Source organism: Acanthopagrus latus, chromosome 19 (genome assembly GCF_904848185.1).
Source record: "Acanthopagrus latus isolate v.2019 chromosome 19, fAcaLat1.1, whole genome shotgun sequence".
Taxonomy (NCBI): domain Eukaryota; kingdom Metazoa; phylum Chordata; class Actinopteri; order Spariformes; family Sparidae; genus Acanthopagrus; species Acanthopagrus latus.
Window position 1 is genome coordinate 17,578,767 of NC_051057.1, and position 14,624 is coordinate 17,593,390.

Here is a 14,624-nt window from a genome sequence, read left to right on the forward strand (position 1 = left end):
CTTCACAGATAAACCAATTCTGAAGGGCTTCAGATATTCCTGAGAGACTGTTTTACTATTATAACTGCATTTTTCAATTTAAAGGTATTTGACTGCTTTTAAATGTGTACTCTGTCAGCAGTGCTGGCCAGTAACTAAGTACATTACTTCCAGTGCGTGTACTTTACTTGGATGTTTTCAATTTACGCTACTGTACACTTCTACTTCATTTCATTTCAGATGGAAATATTGTGCTTTTTACTCCACCACATGTATTTGATTCCTTTGCTTACATAAAAAGATTCACAATAATACAACAAAATATAATCAACAAATAATTTATGAAGTATGATTGTAGATTAGAAAAATAACTACTTCTGCTGCTTTAAGCACACTTTGTTGCTGATAGACCTATTTTTGTATCTATCTAAGCTATCTAAACTCATGTTCAATTTTAATGCAGGACTTTTACTTAGTATTTAATATTTATACACTGTGGTATTGCTTCTTTTACTGGAGTAAAAGCAAGAGTCAGTGTACGACCTCTGACAGGGTACCTGGATTGTGGCAGCGTTGGTCAACTTTACAAGAAATTTGACTTTTACTTAGTTTGACTTGTGCGAGCACCCGTAACATCCACTTGTTACCAAGGCAGCCAGGAAGAAGCTGTGAAGGGAGCGGACCGTAAGCGCATTCTTGTTTGTTTAACCTAGCTTCACATGTTTAAACCAACACCGTTGGTTGTAGTCGAGATTTTGTCAAAGCTAAAACATGTACGGGAGTTACTGTGTCTTTCCTGTAGGCTTTATAGTCCAGCATATATCGCGACGAGCGTGTTGAAGAGCTATTTCTTATAATGTTAGCTAACCAAGTGCAACTGTCTGTACCGTTATTCGTGCTGTAATTAGCTAGCAGCTGCCAACCTGTTAGCTTTTAGTCTGTTTTTTGTCCTCTGGGTTGCGCTTTTAAAAATAATGTCCGTGAGAGCTGTTGCTTGTGAGGAAAGCAGGTTAGCTTTGTAGCTGTTATGGACTAGCTGTTTTGTGTTTTTATACGGTATCCAGGAACCATATAAGTGCACAGAAATGCAAATTACTATCGTTTTTCAAAAGCCTAGGTAGATGAAAACTTTCCCTGTCGTGTCTGTCATCGCGCAGGAGCAGCTATGTGCGTCCGAAAAGGCTGAGTAGTGTTTTTCAGCTGCCACCATGGGCACCGCGTCCTCTCTGGTCAGCCCTGGAGAGGTGATAGAGGATGGGTATGGGGGTGAAGGTGGGGAAGCCTGTGAGATCCCGGTGGAGGTGAAACCCAAAGCCCGACTCCTGCGCAGCTCCTTTCGCAGAGGACCTCGGGTGATAGGGGCCAGTTTCAAGTCGACAGGCTCTGTAGATCTGGAGTACGCTGCAGAGTATGAAAGGCTGCGTAAAGAGTATGAAATATTCCGTGTCAGCAAGAATAACGAGATATCATCCATGCAAAAGAAGGAGGCCAAGCTGGACGAGGAGAACAAGAGGCTGAGAGCTGAGCTGCAGGTAATAATTTCACCGGATACTGTCTTATCACAGCAATCCAGCTTCAACAGTTTATAGTTTAATTGATGTTTCATGATGCTGATGATTTCCTGCACCTCATTGTGACAACAGGCTCTGCAGAAGACCTACCAGAAGATCCTTAGGGAAAAGGAAAGTGCTCTTGAGGCAAAGTACCAAGCTATGGAGAGGGCTGCCACCTTTGAACATGACAGGGACAAAGTAAAACGACAGTTTAAGGTAAACCACGCCACATATGTAAATATGTCTCGCTGTTAGAGCTGCAACAACTAACCGATTCAACAGGTCAATTAATCTCTGTCCATTTTGATAATTGATTAATTTGTTGAGTTTGAGTTTTTAGCAGAAAAATTGACAGATTCTCTGATTCCAGCTTCTTAACCGTGAATATTTTATAGTTTATTTGACTTGAGTTGTAGATTGAATTTATAAGTTGATTAAACAAAAATATAACGATCACTTTTTAATGAAAATTATTGCCAGTTGCATCTCTAGTAGCTGTGTGACATACTCTCCAGTAATCACGATCGCAGCCCTAATCTGCTGGATAAATCACTGCCAGATTTTCCGGGAGACAAAAGAAAAGGAGATTCAGGATCTCCTGCGGGCCAAGAGGGACTTGGAGGCCAAAATGCAACAGCTGCAGGCTCAGGGGATCCAGGTGTATGACCCAAATGACTCTGACTCAGATGACAACCAAACCACTGTCACTGGTAATGGCAATATTGGGACCTTTTCTTTTTTATTCTTTTTATCCATCCATCCTTTCAGCAATAATTTGCAATTAAAATTAAAATCTTGTGTTTTGTCTTGTCTGATGAAATCTTGAATAATATTATATTATTTGTCCACTGTTTTTTCTTTAGCTGCAGGGACGCAGTGTGAATACTGGTCTGGTGGTGTGTTGGGCAGTGAGCCCTCTATGGGTAGCATGATGCAGCTGCAACAGACTTTCCGGGGGCCGGAGTTTGCACACAGTTTGATAGATGTGGAGGGACCCTTTGCAAATGTGAGCAGAGGTAAGTAAACTTCAGTAAGTCTGTAGGAAGAAGGGAGGCTTCATGATATGGGTCGTTGGCAGGGCAGAAGGAGCCAGGCATGTTTGCACTAAGGCTATGATTCCTGTTTAGCTCTGGAAATTGAACTCTTATAACTTTTCCCGTGTGTGCTTTTGTCAGATGACTGGGATGCTGCAGTAGCCAGTCTGCTTCAGGTCTCCCCTCATGTGCCCCAGGCCTTATGGAGTAACACAGTGCGGTGCTACTTGATCTTTACCCAGGAGACCAAAGCTGAGCTTGACATCTTTATTAAGGTTGGTTGGCAGGGGTTTTTGAACTGGGGTCCAGGGACCAGTAGTGGATCTTAAGTGGGTTGCAGGGGGTCCTTGGCAAAAAATGACTTAATAGGGATTACTTAAGGGACAAAATCCTCTCAATTTGGGGGTCATTTACATGAAAAAAAGTCAACAAACTGTACATTTTCTGCTAACATTCTGTCATATTTATCACATGTTCTAATACTTTAATTTACCTACATTGTATCCACATTACAGATGATCATTTATCAAAATTCACATTGTGTTAATATTTTGTGAGCATATTAATCATCATCTCTACAGTGTTGTCACTAGACTGATATTGATGTATTGAGTCAAAAAGAGGTTCCTCCCTGGCTGATAGTACTCATTGCCCTTCACTGAAATAGACAACATGATCAATATGTCTCTATTGACAGACAGAATCCATGTGAGTTAAACATGCTCACAGAGATTTAATTTATTACTTAATTGAATGTTTCATTACCTTTAATCTACCCTCAGCAAATTAGTTTGATCAATTCAAGCCTAGTCTGAATGTCAGACTCAGTGGAAAAACTGAAAGTTGTAATTGAACCTGGTTTAAAATGCCACTTATCCTCGTCTGGGAAATCTTTCTTTCATGTTTGCATTACAGAAACACTCTCCTGTGTTACGCAGAATGTGTGAGGGTCTCGGCCATTTTTACCTTAATGTCTGCTTCCAAGAGGAAAGTGCTGCCTCATACGCTGTGGAGCGCAAACAGGAGATTGAAAGGAGCTCTGTTTGTGTGCTTCTTCTCAAATCTACTGTCACTAGGTACAGTAAGTCCAAGGCCTATCCTCACTAAGATAGGTAAAATTGCATATCAGTTATATTGCTTATTAAAAAATAAATGAGACACTTTCTTCTGATATTTATGAATGTGTGTAGCTCTGTGGTGGAGGATAGTGAGGAGGCTTTTGTGAAGAATCCAGATGGCCATCCATTGGTGCTCTACCTCAGGACTGAAGAAGATCACAATTTGACTGGACCCACCAGGCAACTGCTGGAGAGGGTCAACGCTGCAGACAAGGCTGCCAAAATCAAGGTTGGTGTTTGTCGTATATTAAATGAAACAGGTCACAGGGGAGGAGATATTTTAAGTATTAATGGTAAAATAAAGGATTGTACTTTACCATGATCACCATAATAGCTTGATCATTCAAAATCTATATGATATTTATGAGGTTTATTGTCATGAGAATATTTATGACAGTGCTTCTGCATTGCTATTCTTTACATTCAGAGTTTGCCACGACTTCACACACAGTACTTGCTTAGCATAACCATATTTTAAACTGTCAGCAAAAAGCAGAAGTTGTATGTTTACTGCCTTTTTAAAGCTGACAATGAGTTTTCCTGATTGCCAGACGCCACACAGTGCTCGTGCTGACATGTTTTTAACGTTAACGCAGGTGGTGGATCACTGTGGTTCTGCAGAGGAGGGTGCCGACCTGATTAATGCTCAGCTAGAGAAAGTCATCAAACAGGTACAGACTGTCCCTCAGCAGCATCTGTCTTTTTAGAGCCTCTCGGCACTGAACTTCCCCTTCTGCCCGGATCATGTAGGAGTTGCTGGGCCTGGAAGGAGTGGATGTTGACTCTAAGGACTCTGGGATAGAGGAGGGACGTGAGGAAGACTCAGCAGATGTGCTATGGGACCTGCATGATGAGCAGGAACAGATCGAGTCCTACCAGCAAGCCTGTAACAGCTCCACCTCCCAGTTAGGCTTTCAGAAGGTACTACATATCTGTCTAAATCTGCTCTTCCAATCTGATAATTTGTTCTTGAAACACTATAAAACTGTGTTCTATCTGATGTCCTCTTCAGTACATAGATCGTTTGAATGACATGATAGCTGCTCCCCCTCCCACCCCTCCTCTACTAGTGTCTGGTGGTCCAGGCTCAGGGAAGTCTCTCCTGCTGTCTAAATGGTGAGAACTAATGATGTGGGATATGCTTCCCTTGACTTTTTAAATCAAACTATTGGACGACTATTGTAGATAAAAGCATTTTATTTCAGGGATGTTCAGTAATTTTCATAATTTAGCACTTCTAGTCTTGTTTTGATCATTTGTCACTTCTCGATCTAATAGCTCTCTGACGAAATGCCACAAGGGCAAAACAATTATGACATCATGTTTATATTTCAGTGTTTTCCTGTCTATTAAAACTGCATCCTTCCTTTGCCTCTTGTTTTGATATTGCACTGCTTTAGATGTGCAATGTGTCATCATGGAAAAGGGTATGTTGTTTTTGTCTACTTTGCTAATTGTTCCTTGAATCCCTTCCAGGATCGAGCAGCAGCAGAAGCAGTCCCCCAACACACTGTTCCTTTATCATTTTGTCGGTCGCCCACTTTCCACAAGCTCGGAGCCAGTTCTGATAATCAAACGCCTCACAGTCAAAGTAAGGAGAAGCTCATCCATAGCCTTAGGGATGACTCAGTCTTACTGAATAACTGTATATTTGCTGTCCGTCTCTGTTGTCACATAGCTGCTGCAGCACTTCTGGTCCATTTCTGGCTTGTCCATGGAGCCCAGTAAAATATTGGAGGAGTTTCCCCGCTGGCTTGAACGACTGTCAGCACGGCACCAAGGAAACATCATCATCATCATCGACTCCATTGACCAGATACAGGTACACCTCCTCTATGCTTTATGACAAATTAAACGTGTACTTCAAAGCAACTCCTCTAATTCCAATTCTTCTCATTTTTTCAGCAAGCAGAAAGACACATGAAGTGGCTTATTGACCCTCTCCCTGTCAATGTCAGAGTGGTGGTGTCTGTGAATGTAGAGACGTGTCCTCAAGCTTGGAGGTGAGACACACCAGTCAATTTATTGTACATTTGTTATATTGGTTCAAAATGCTGTTTATTTATTCATCGTGCAATGGCATGTATTTATACATATGCTCCCATGGTATTGCTGATTGAAACTGAGTGACCATCTCTACTTAGGTTGTGGCCCACCCTCCACTTAGACCCACTGAGTCCTAGAGAGGTCAGGAGCGTTGTTAATGCAGAGTGCCAGAACATGGGTATCAAGTTTACCAAGGACCAGGTCAGTAATCATTCCATCAACCCTGCTTTTTAAAACCTCTGAAGAGATTTGAATCTGTGGATTGTTTTAATGTTTGGAATCATTATCAGAGGTATGTTTTTGTGTGAATGCCACATTTGCATGTTGTTTTTTTTGTTCAAGGAGAAGAAGCTGGAAAGGCACTGTCGCTCTGCATCCACGTGCAATGCACTGTATGTCACACTACTTGCAAGGATGATCATCAGGTCAGCCACCCCTGGTTCTGCAACTTTAGATTTATTAGATAAGTTTATATATGTTAATGTGTGGCTACATATATATTGAAGTTTTTGTTGATTTGACGTGTTATGCTACGTCCCTGCAGTATATCAAGCGGATCACTGGAGAAGAGCCTCGACCAGTGTCTACAGTGTCAGGACACCATGTCACTTTATCGCCAGGCGCTCAAGATGACGCTGAACTCCCTCAATACAGACAGAGAGAGACACATTATGAGAGAGGTGACAAACATTCAGCCTCACAGAAACTCACATATGATCCTTTGTGTGAATTTTCTGCACTCCTAGCAGACAAATATGTGCTCATTTTGTTTTCCTCTCTTCAGATACTGTGCCTTGTGTGTGCCAGCCATAATGGAGTGAGTGAATCAGAGGTACTAGACCTTTTACCAGAAGTGGAGTTGCCCGTCCTGTCATCTCTGCTTTACCGTTTGAACAGACTCTGCATTGTAACCCTCCGCTGTGGTCTCATCAGGTTTCAACACCTGCAGGTAATAAAACTTATGGAGCACGGAGTCATTAAAAAACAAAGTGCATCACCAAACTCTGATATTTGTGTGACAGAACATTTAGGAATAGACAATTTTGAAGTTTTTGTTTGTATGTGTGTTTGTCTGTCAGGCTTGGGAAGCTGTGACGTTGGAGTTCCTGGGTGGAGGATGCAGCTCTGCCACTTACAGAGACAAACTCATAAATTACTTCAGTCAGCAACTCAGGTGCTTATTAAGAGGGGTCATATCTTCATCATGAATTTGACTAGCCACAAAAATAGTGTAGTGAAAATCAGATATTGTGACAGCTGTAACAACGCAACTTACTTTCTTCTGTCTGTTCAACTCTTGTCATGGTGTGTGTTGTGTGTGTCTGTGTGTAGCCAGGACCGTGTGACTTGGCGTGTGGCTGACGAGCTGCCCTGGCTGCTCCAGCAGCAGGAGGACAGGACTAAACTACAGCTTAGCCTCCTGAACCTGTTTGTCTCCCAAAACCTCTACAAGAGGTAGAAAACATGCACACAGACACAAGCTGATATTACAAAGCTTGCCATATTTACTTGGATGTAGTCTTACTGGTGTATGTTGTTTTCTTTATTGTCCTCTAGGGGTCATTTCTCTGAGCTGCTAGCCTATTGGCAATATGTGGGCAAAGACAAAAGCTCCATGGCCACTGAGTACTTTGACTCCTTGAAACACTATGAGAAGAGCTGTGAGAGTGAAGACAGCATGACCAAGCTTGCAAATCTCTATGAGACACTGGGACGTTTCCTCAAAGACCTTGGCCTCCCTAGTCAGGTAATATTGTGGATTGCAGTAACAGCTTTGACAATGTATATCTTATTTTATATTAGAAAAGGACACATACTGAGAGTTAGATGTGTATCACTGTCTGTCTCTCTTTTTGGCTAGGCCGTAGCTCCTTTACAAAGGTCCCTTGAGATTAGGGAGACAGCACTGGACCCGGACCATCCCAGCGTGGCTCGCTCCCTCCACCAGCTGGCCGGGGTTTATGTACAGTGGAAGAAGTACGGCAACGCTGAGCAGCTGTACAAGCAGGCCTTGGAGATAAGTGAGAACGCCTACGGAGCTGAGCATGCCAGCGTGGCACGAGAGCTGGAGTCACTCGCCATGCTCTATCAGAAACAAAACAAGTAAGTGATTGGGTATTCGTGTGGATGTGCATGAAGTCATTTTATAATTACCGTTCATGTAGAATAGTTTATTGGTTGTCCCATGCCACACAATGTGTTTACAGAGCAGCATCTCAGATTTGTTGTTGTGATCTTGTGATCTTAACCTAAACAGTCAGTGGTGCTTTCGATGCACAAGTCCATTTTAAAAATGGTTGCTTTTAACCTGGCCTTTTTAAATTTAGGTATGAACAAGCAGAGAAACTCAGGAAGAGGTCAGTGAAGATCCGCCAGAAGACCGCTCGCCAGAAAGGTCATATGGTAAGCATGTTTTACAGATACCCACACACTTCAGTCATACTCACTTAATAAATCATATTTTACGTGCATTTTTTTCTAATCTCTTCAGTACGGCTTCACTTTGTTGAGGCGCAGAGCCCTGCAGCTGGAGGAGCTGACTCTAGGAAAAGACACTGCAGACTCTGCCAAGACACTTAATGAACTGGGCGTCCTGTACTACCTCCAAAACAACCTGGAGTAAGGCACAGATGTTACAGCTGGCTTCCCAAATAAATACATGTAACACTTATGTATCTTCTATCTGATATTTGTTTGTCTGATGTTTTTCTTTGTCTTTGTGTCTTTACCAGTGCAGCAAAAGTTTTCCTGACCCGTTCTCTGGAGATGCGTCAGCGTGTCCTCGGTCCAGATCACCCAGACTGCGCTCAGTCCCTCAACAACCTGGCCGCACTCCACACAGAGAGGAGGGAGTATGAAACGGCTGAGGACATGTACGAGAGGGCGCTAGACATCCGCAAAAGGGCCTTGTCCCCAGACCATCCGTCGCTGGCGTACACACTCAAACACCTGGCCATGCTCTATAAACGCAGAGTAAGACGTGTACCAGTTAACATTGAAACTTCATTATTCTTTCTGCGAAGAGCTCATTTCTTTGTTTTATGTTGGCTGAGAAGCTGATTGGAACGTGTGTGTTGTACAGGGGAAGCTTGAAAAGGCTGTGCCGCTGTATGAGCTGTCTCTGGAAATCAGGGAGAAAAGTTTTGGGCCCAAACACCCCAGTGTTGCCACAGCACTGGTCAACCTGGCTGTGATCTACTGCCAACTAGTGAGAATGTTCATCATGTTTTTAATCAGTCTGAACCACATATTGTATTTATGGCTTGCATATGCCTGTGTATATGCTTGTGTTTATTTTATGGCTATTATGAGCATATGTAGCTGTATTTAGAGCATAGCTAACTGTGATTTTCTTTTTTTTTAATCTCTGGCAGAAAAAGCACAGTGATGCCTTGCCTCTTTATGAACAAGCACTGAAGGTGTATGAGGATAGTTTGGGGCGCTCACACCCACGAGTCGGAGAGACCCTAAAAAACCTGGCTGTGTTGAGGTACAGTAGCTGAGGATAAATTCAGCTAGTCGCAAGTTTAATCATGATTGTTGTGTTACACTTGTTTTGTTTTGGTTTTATAAATAGCTACGAAGAGGGTGACTTCGAGAAGGCCGCAGAGCTTTACAAACGTGCGATGGAGATAAAGGAGGCAGAGCCGTCGTTGGTATGTGGAAACGCCCCGTCTCGCCACTCTTCCAGTGGGGACACATTCAGTCTGAGGGGACCTGCTCCCCTCCCACATGCCCCAAGGTGACTCCGTTCAGCCACATAAAAGCTGTTTTGACAGCTTGAGGTACCATAGAGTAAGAAAAACATTGGACCTAATGATTTTATAAAAAAGGGAACTATCCTGGTCATCAAACTGTGATTGTTGTCAATGGAGATTTAAAGGGTTTGGTCAAAAAAATACTGTACCTGCCAGGATGATTATGAAGTCTGCCATATAGTCTGTGAAATCTGTCTAACCCTAACCCTATTTGCCAAAAGTATTTATTGTTTTTAACATAATCATGTGTCAAAGGACTCAGGTTTACACTTCTTTTAATTCAGACACTTAATTCCTATTCCTATTAAATGCCTCAAAATATAGATCTTTAAAATAGGAATGGAATTTCATGTGGGTTAAACCCATAAAACAGGACTCATTATCATATTATCTATGCACTTTCCTTTTTGGTGAACTTGGGATGCAGGTTACAAGTATGATTTCTGAAGAACCCATAAGATCTGTACATTACTGGTGCTCTGAATAAAGCCTTTTCAAGAGCTACTATCTCTAAAATTTCTAAAAAAATAGGTACACTTATATGCTGTTAAAGGTGCACTTTGTAGTTTTGGGGAAGAAAATGTAATCCAAAGATCTTCATTCACTTCTTTAAAACTAAATTTTAAAAATTCTTTTTTTAAATGTGTTTTCCAAAACTACATAGTGCCCCTTTAACATACCATTCATGTTTACATTATGCAGTTTTTACCTTCCAGTATTAAGTACATAATCCAAAAGGAGATGTCGAACCTGACAGATTTGTCCAAAAACAAGCAAATCTCAGAAAAAAATCACCTGGGATACTAATTTCATGCTGTGCTTATGCAAAACTTTATGTCCATTTATTTATTCATTTACAAACAGGAGTTAAAGGGATTTACCAAAACAATCATGGTGCCACATGAGTGTCCAGGTTAAAGTACAATTTATCATCTGAATGACTTATTGTCTACATAATTCCAAAAGGGACACCAAAACCTTGTTTCATTGCCAAATATAATGCAAAACAATGTATCTTAATGTTTTTATATATTCATGTATCAATGTAAAATGTAAAATCTGTACAGGACAACAACAAAAAATCACATCCAATATGTTGATAAGATTGTATCCCATCAAATAAATACTTTATTGAGACAACTTAAACATTGTTCATGATTACTGTTGCAGTGGATGTTGAAGCTGAGTGAATGACAGAGCACATACATGAAAAGGTCCCAACACTCACTGATCAAAACCGTAGAAAATACACATTGTGATACATGTTAATGCACTAACAGTGACATTATTCTAGGTTCATAGACTTCTTTATTAGAGGCTGTACAATTCCAAGTGCTCAACACTTTTCTGGTATGTCTGCAAATGAAACATTTGTTTGCTTTTTTGTGTTAAGTGAAATGCCATTGGCAACACCTTTCATGCATTTCTCCTCTGTAGCTGCTAGAAGAATTAATTATTTGATTGTTAGAAATTAGTTGGCTTTTTCTTGAGGATGCTTGTTATCAAAGAAAGCAAATGAACAGACGCGAGAAAAGTTTTATCTGAATGGCAGAAATGCATCTTCAGGTTTCTGCCAAAAACTTCTGCCTACAACAACAACTACAACTTTCTCATCTGAGCCATCAAGTCTTCCAGGCTCTGCTCGGTTTCCTGCACCGTCTCCCCACTTGGTTCACACTGGTTCAAAACATGAGGAAAGAAAATATCAGCATTTGAGTCAACAAACGCTAGTGGCAAAGCTGGTGTTTTGTCAGAAAATACTAACCTCAGCTGGAATGGTGTAAGCCACAGTGATGCCCTCTGGGAGGTCAGGCACGGTGCCTGAGGCAGCCTGCAGCTCTGCGTCAGTCACCTCTGATACAAGTTCAATACCTGCACAGCAGATAAAATAATATGTTGTTCAGTGACAAATTCAGACAAACTGTCACAGATCTGACACGGTTTGTTGCTCACCCCACTCGTTGTCCTCATGTACGACCGCTTCCTCTTCTTCCTCAACAACTTCAACCTTTGGCCGCTCTGCTTCTTTCCTCTAAAAGGGAACAATTCACGTAGATGGACACCGTTATCTTTCTGAGCTTACACAGCCTCATTTGTACATCCTGATACTTGAAAACAAACCGCAAGTGCACACCTTGTACTCCTCCTGTTGTCTCCTGCAGAAGCTGTCGTTACACTGGGGGTTGGCTTTCATGGCCATGGTGGGGAAGAAGTCCTGCATGGCGTTGTAGCCAAGATAATAACTGACAGTGCCAAACTTTAACAAATACCTGAAAGAAAAAAATGTAAATAACATCTGATGTTTAAAGTAGGTTTTAGAGCGCTTTCTTTACAAATGGTTCTACAAAAGGTTTAGGAAAAAGTAACGTTAAGTGAAAGGAAAGAACATTAATAAAACAGATCAAACTTTTTAATGGCAGATGTAAAACTTTACAGGTTTCCAACTGGGCAAAAATAATGATCTTACTTGAGGACATTTTGGACCAGGATCCCTGCAACCACACCCATTGTTGTTGGTAAACTGGCAGCACACACTCCCTCCCTTTTCAAGGTCTTCTCATCGATGTTGGCTGCCACCACCAGAGGAGGAGCACACTACCAAACGTATGAAACTGTATTATAACTGACAGATTTTTTTCCCAACAGGACAATGTTGCGCTAGTATTTTAGTGGCTGAACATCTTTTTGCCAATGTTGTTTGTGTGTGGGCTTACAGCGAAGCATGCCGTCTCTCCAGGAATAATGAGCTGGATGTGTCCTGATACAGCGTTCTCACTGACACCAGACTCCATCCAGATCTGACCAAGTTCATTACACGCCTGAGGCAAACACGACAAGATGAATACAATTTGCCAGAGTACCAACCACAAACCATAATGGATAACAACTCTGTTTTTCTGTTTCTGCATGCACTTACAGTATTGATGGCCATTCTGGCTTCAAAGTTGTCCACACAGCTCAACACCAAATCCACCGGCGTCCCTTCTTCCAGCCCTCCGTGACTGAGAAGACACAGAATTATTATTTGCTGTTGTTGTGTGCGGAGAGAGAAAAATTAAATCCTTGAAAACTGCGGTAGGTATGCCGAACCTGATGCGCTCCATAAAATGTGTAAAATTTGCCATTGTGGTGATGTTGTAGTTGTGGGTCTCAAATGACACATCTGGGTTGATGTTCCTGTTGGGTAAATTGAAAAACATGTAGGTACAAAGAAACCACATTCCTCTATTTTAGTGGATTATTATAAACAACAATGTACCTGAGTGTGTGTTCTGCTGCTTCCACTTTACTGAGGCCCGCCTGGTGAGGCTGGAAGAACAGTCTGTTCATGTTGGCCAGCTCGACTTTATCATAGTCGAAGAGGAGCAACTGTGATGGCACAAACACGGACAAGATTGAGGTGAGGACAGGCAGATCGTCTCCTGAGCGAGGTGAAAAGGTAGTTTTACTTGATATAAAAGAAATAATGAAAATGTTTTTATTACCTTACCAATGCCACATCGAGTGAGCATTTCTGCTGTCACACTGCCAACTCCCCCGACACCAACCACAGCAACTGTGAATGTCCGGATTTTCTGTTGACAAAATTTGAAAATAATTGTTCATCCATACGAAAAAGCATCTTCTGATTAAGGGAATGTTCATAGGTATTGTCTTATGTCAGTTATAGAAATCATTAGAGCTGCAATGATTACAAATTAGTTGTCAGCTATTACATTAATCATTAAGTATTTTGATAATTGATGAATCGGGTTGAGTCTTCTGACAGAAACCTAATGATGGACCTTGGGCCAAACACAAGCACAGATTTTATCAAATTGTAAAGATGCAGAAAGGAACAACAAAGCCATGAGAGGCAAGTTAGATAACTACATTATTGTTTTCTCTCCTGTCTTTATGACTTGTGAACACATGAGGATAATGCCACGTCCCAGGATATTTTTTGGAAGTTTGTTACCTTTTTGTTCCCCACCTTGCATCTCACGGCTTCCATATTTCTTAAACTGATTTCCCTTAATTGTCTGGCTTTAGCTCAAACTGTCACTCACTGTGCTCAGATTATTTGTCAAATTTAAAATAAATAAATAAAAACAAGAGATCCTACCTATTTAAAGAGCATTTTTACTGAACTAATCAATTAATCAAGAAAAAAAATTCAACAGATTTATCAACAATGTAAGTAACTCGTAGTAAAAATCACTGATAAGTTCATAAATATTGGTCAAATTATATTTTAGGTGCTGATATTTGGCAATCTGTGGAATTCACTCACTTTGTATTATCTTTTGGACAGCTTATTTTATTATAATAGCAATAGGGAATTACATCATTTTTCAAAAGAGCAAAAACAAAAAACTTACTGAAACCCAACAAGTTTTTTCAAAATGCATTTGGTATTAATCAGCAGCTGCCATGACTGAAAGTATCAGTTTCTCCTTGTCTATAGAACATTGTGATTATTTCTGTTGGAGACAGCAACAGACTAAAACTCTTCATTGTTGACCCTACCTCATAATCATCCACGATCCCCATTCTCTTCAAAGCCATGAGACGACTGCAACGAAAACACAGGTGAGATTAGCTTGCAGTCAATCCAACAGCACCATATGGGATGAGTGACTCATAAGGCGTAGCCCCCTCGGCGCTGTGAGCGGTCCCGACATAAAAAACCTGTCAAAAACCAAATTAATGACATGAAAAGTCACCTGTATGGGTTGGAATCCACGACCTCGGAGCTCATTTTGTCAATTTTCGGTCTGTGGAGTTCCGAGCTGTGAGCATCCTCCATGGCACACTGCTTCTGCTTGCACTTTATCAATTCATTTTCCAGCTCCCTCACCCGCAGCTTCAGCTCCTCCACTGTCGCCATTTTTGAAAGAAACAAGCACCGCTAAAAGACGTCGACGAAATGCGATGTTATAAATTACGCTGTGAATGAGCTGTCTAGACGGACAAACAGGCGCAGAAAAGTACACGTCTTCACAACTAACATCAGCTGTGTGGACGTGTGTTACTGTCAACAACGTCCGTGCGGAAAACGAGTACAGACAACACAAGGGTTCCTACATTGTTAGCGGATTTTTCCAACAGCCTTTTTGAGAATTTGGGCCGACTGTTGAATAACTTCTGTCCAAA

At 41.4% G+C, this 14,624-nt stretch overlaps 2 protein-coding genes across 4 annotated transcripts; one reads left to right on the plus strand and one right to left on the minus strand.

Annotated features, from left to right (window-relative positions):
• Window positions 1–517: 517 nt before the first annotated feature.
• nphp3 (nephronophthisis 3) lies at window positions 518–10,634 on the plus strand. 3 transcript variants are annotated; one of them, XM_037079600.1, is made up of 28 exons: window positions 518–663; window positions 1,137–1,511; window positions 1,623–1,748; window positions 2,092–2,242; window positions 2,396–2,548; window positions 2,708–2,841; window positions 3,482–3,642; window positions 3,757–3,913; window positions 4,281–4,355; window positions 4,435–4,605; window positions 4,697–4,800; window positions 5,161–5,275; window positions 5,363–5,506; window positions 5,590–5,687; window positions 5,829–5,931; window positions 6,073–6,155; window positions 6,275–6,410; window positions 6,515–6,679; window positions 6,810–6,904; window positions 7,063–7,185; window positions 7,288–7,477; window positions 7,592–7,833; window positions 8,058–8,133; window positions 8,222–8,349; window positions 8,463–8,703; window positions 8,813–8,938; window positions 9,105–9,220; window positions 9,308–9,476. In XM_037079600.1, exons 2-28 carry the CDS (start codon window positions 1,188–1,190, stop codon window positions 9,474–9,476), a joined length of 3,906 nt encoding a protein of 1,301 aa, XP_036935495.1. In that variant the 5' UTR covers window positions 518–663; window positions 1,137–1,187. The 3 variants fall into 3 exon arrangements, with proteins under 3 accessions (XP_036935495.1, XP_036935497.1, XP_036935498.1); XM_037079602.1 differs by lacking the exon at window positions 518–663 and adding an exon at window positions 672–988; XM_037079603.1 differs by lacking the exon at window positions 518–663 and having other exon boundaries at window positions 1,188–1,511; window positions 9,308–10,634.
• Window positions 10,589–14,507, minus strand: uba5 (ubiquitin-like modifier activating enzyme 5). Its single transcript, XM_037079615.1, has 12 exons — window positions 14,195–14,507; window positions 13,998–14,043; window positions 12,974–13,063; window positions 12,748–12,857; window positions 12,579–12,665; window positions 12,406–12,490; window positions 12,203–12,307; window positions 11,956–12,083; window positions 11,623–11,758; window positions 11,442–11,520; window positions 11,254–11,360; window positions 10,589–11,165 (listed from the first exon to the last, which is right to left on the minus strand). The coding sequence occupies exons 1-12, from the start codon at window positions 14,356–14,358 to the stop codon at window positions 11,088–11,090; spliced, it is 1,215 nt and encodes a 404-aa protein (XP_036935510.1). The 5' UTR covers window positions 14,359–14,507; the 3' UTR covers window positions 10,589–11,087.
• Between the last annotated feature and the right edge of the window lie 117 nt (window positions 14,508–14,624).

Excerpts from the sequence above, each read along its gene's own strand:
- nphp3 (XM_037079600.1), top strand. The coding sequence starts at position 1,188 with ATGGGCACCGCGTCCTCTCTGGTCAGCCCTGGAGAGGTGATAGAGGAT. Across the intron at positions 6,411-6,514 it reads AGAGACACATTATGAGAGAG|ATACTGTGCCTTGTGTGTGC; the intron begins GTGACAAACATT and ends TCCTCTCTTCAG. Across the intron at positions 8,134-8,221 it reads CTCGCCAGAAAGGTCATATG|TACGGCTTCACTTTGTTGAG; the intron begins GTAAGCATGTTT and ends TAATCTCTTCAG.
- uba5 (XM_037079615.1), bottom strand. The coding sequence starts at position 14,358 with ATGGCGACAGTGGAGGAGCTGAAGCTGCGGGTGAGGGAGCTGGAAAAT. Across the intron at positions 12,308-12,405 it reads CCAGAATGGCCATCAATACT|GCGTGTAATGAACTTGGTCA; the intron begins GTAAGTGCATGC and ends TGTTTGCCTCAG. Across the intron at positions 11,521-11,622 it reads GACAACAGGAGGAGTACAAG|AGGAAAGAAGCAGAGCGGCC; the intron begins GTGTGCACTTGC and ends GTTCCCTTTTAG.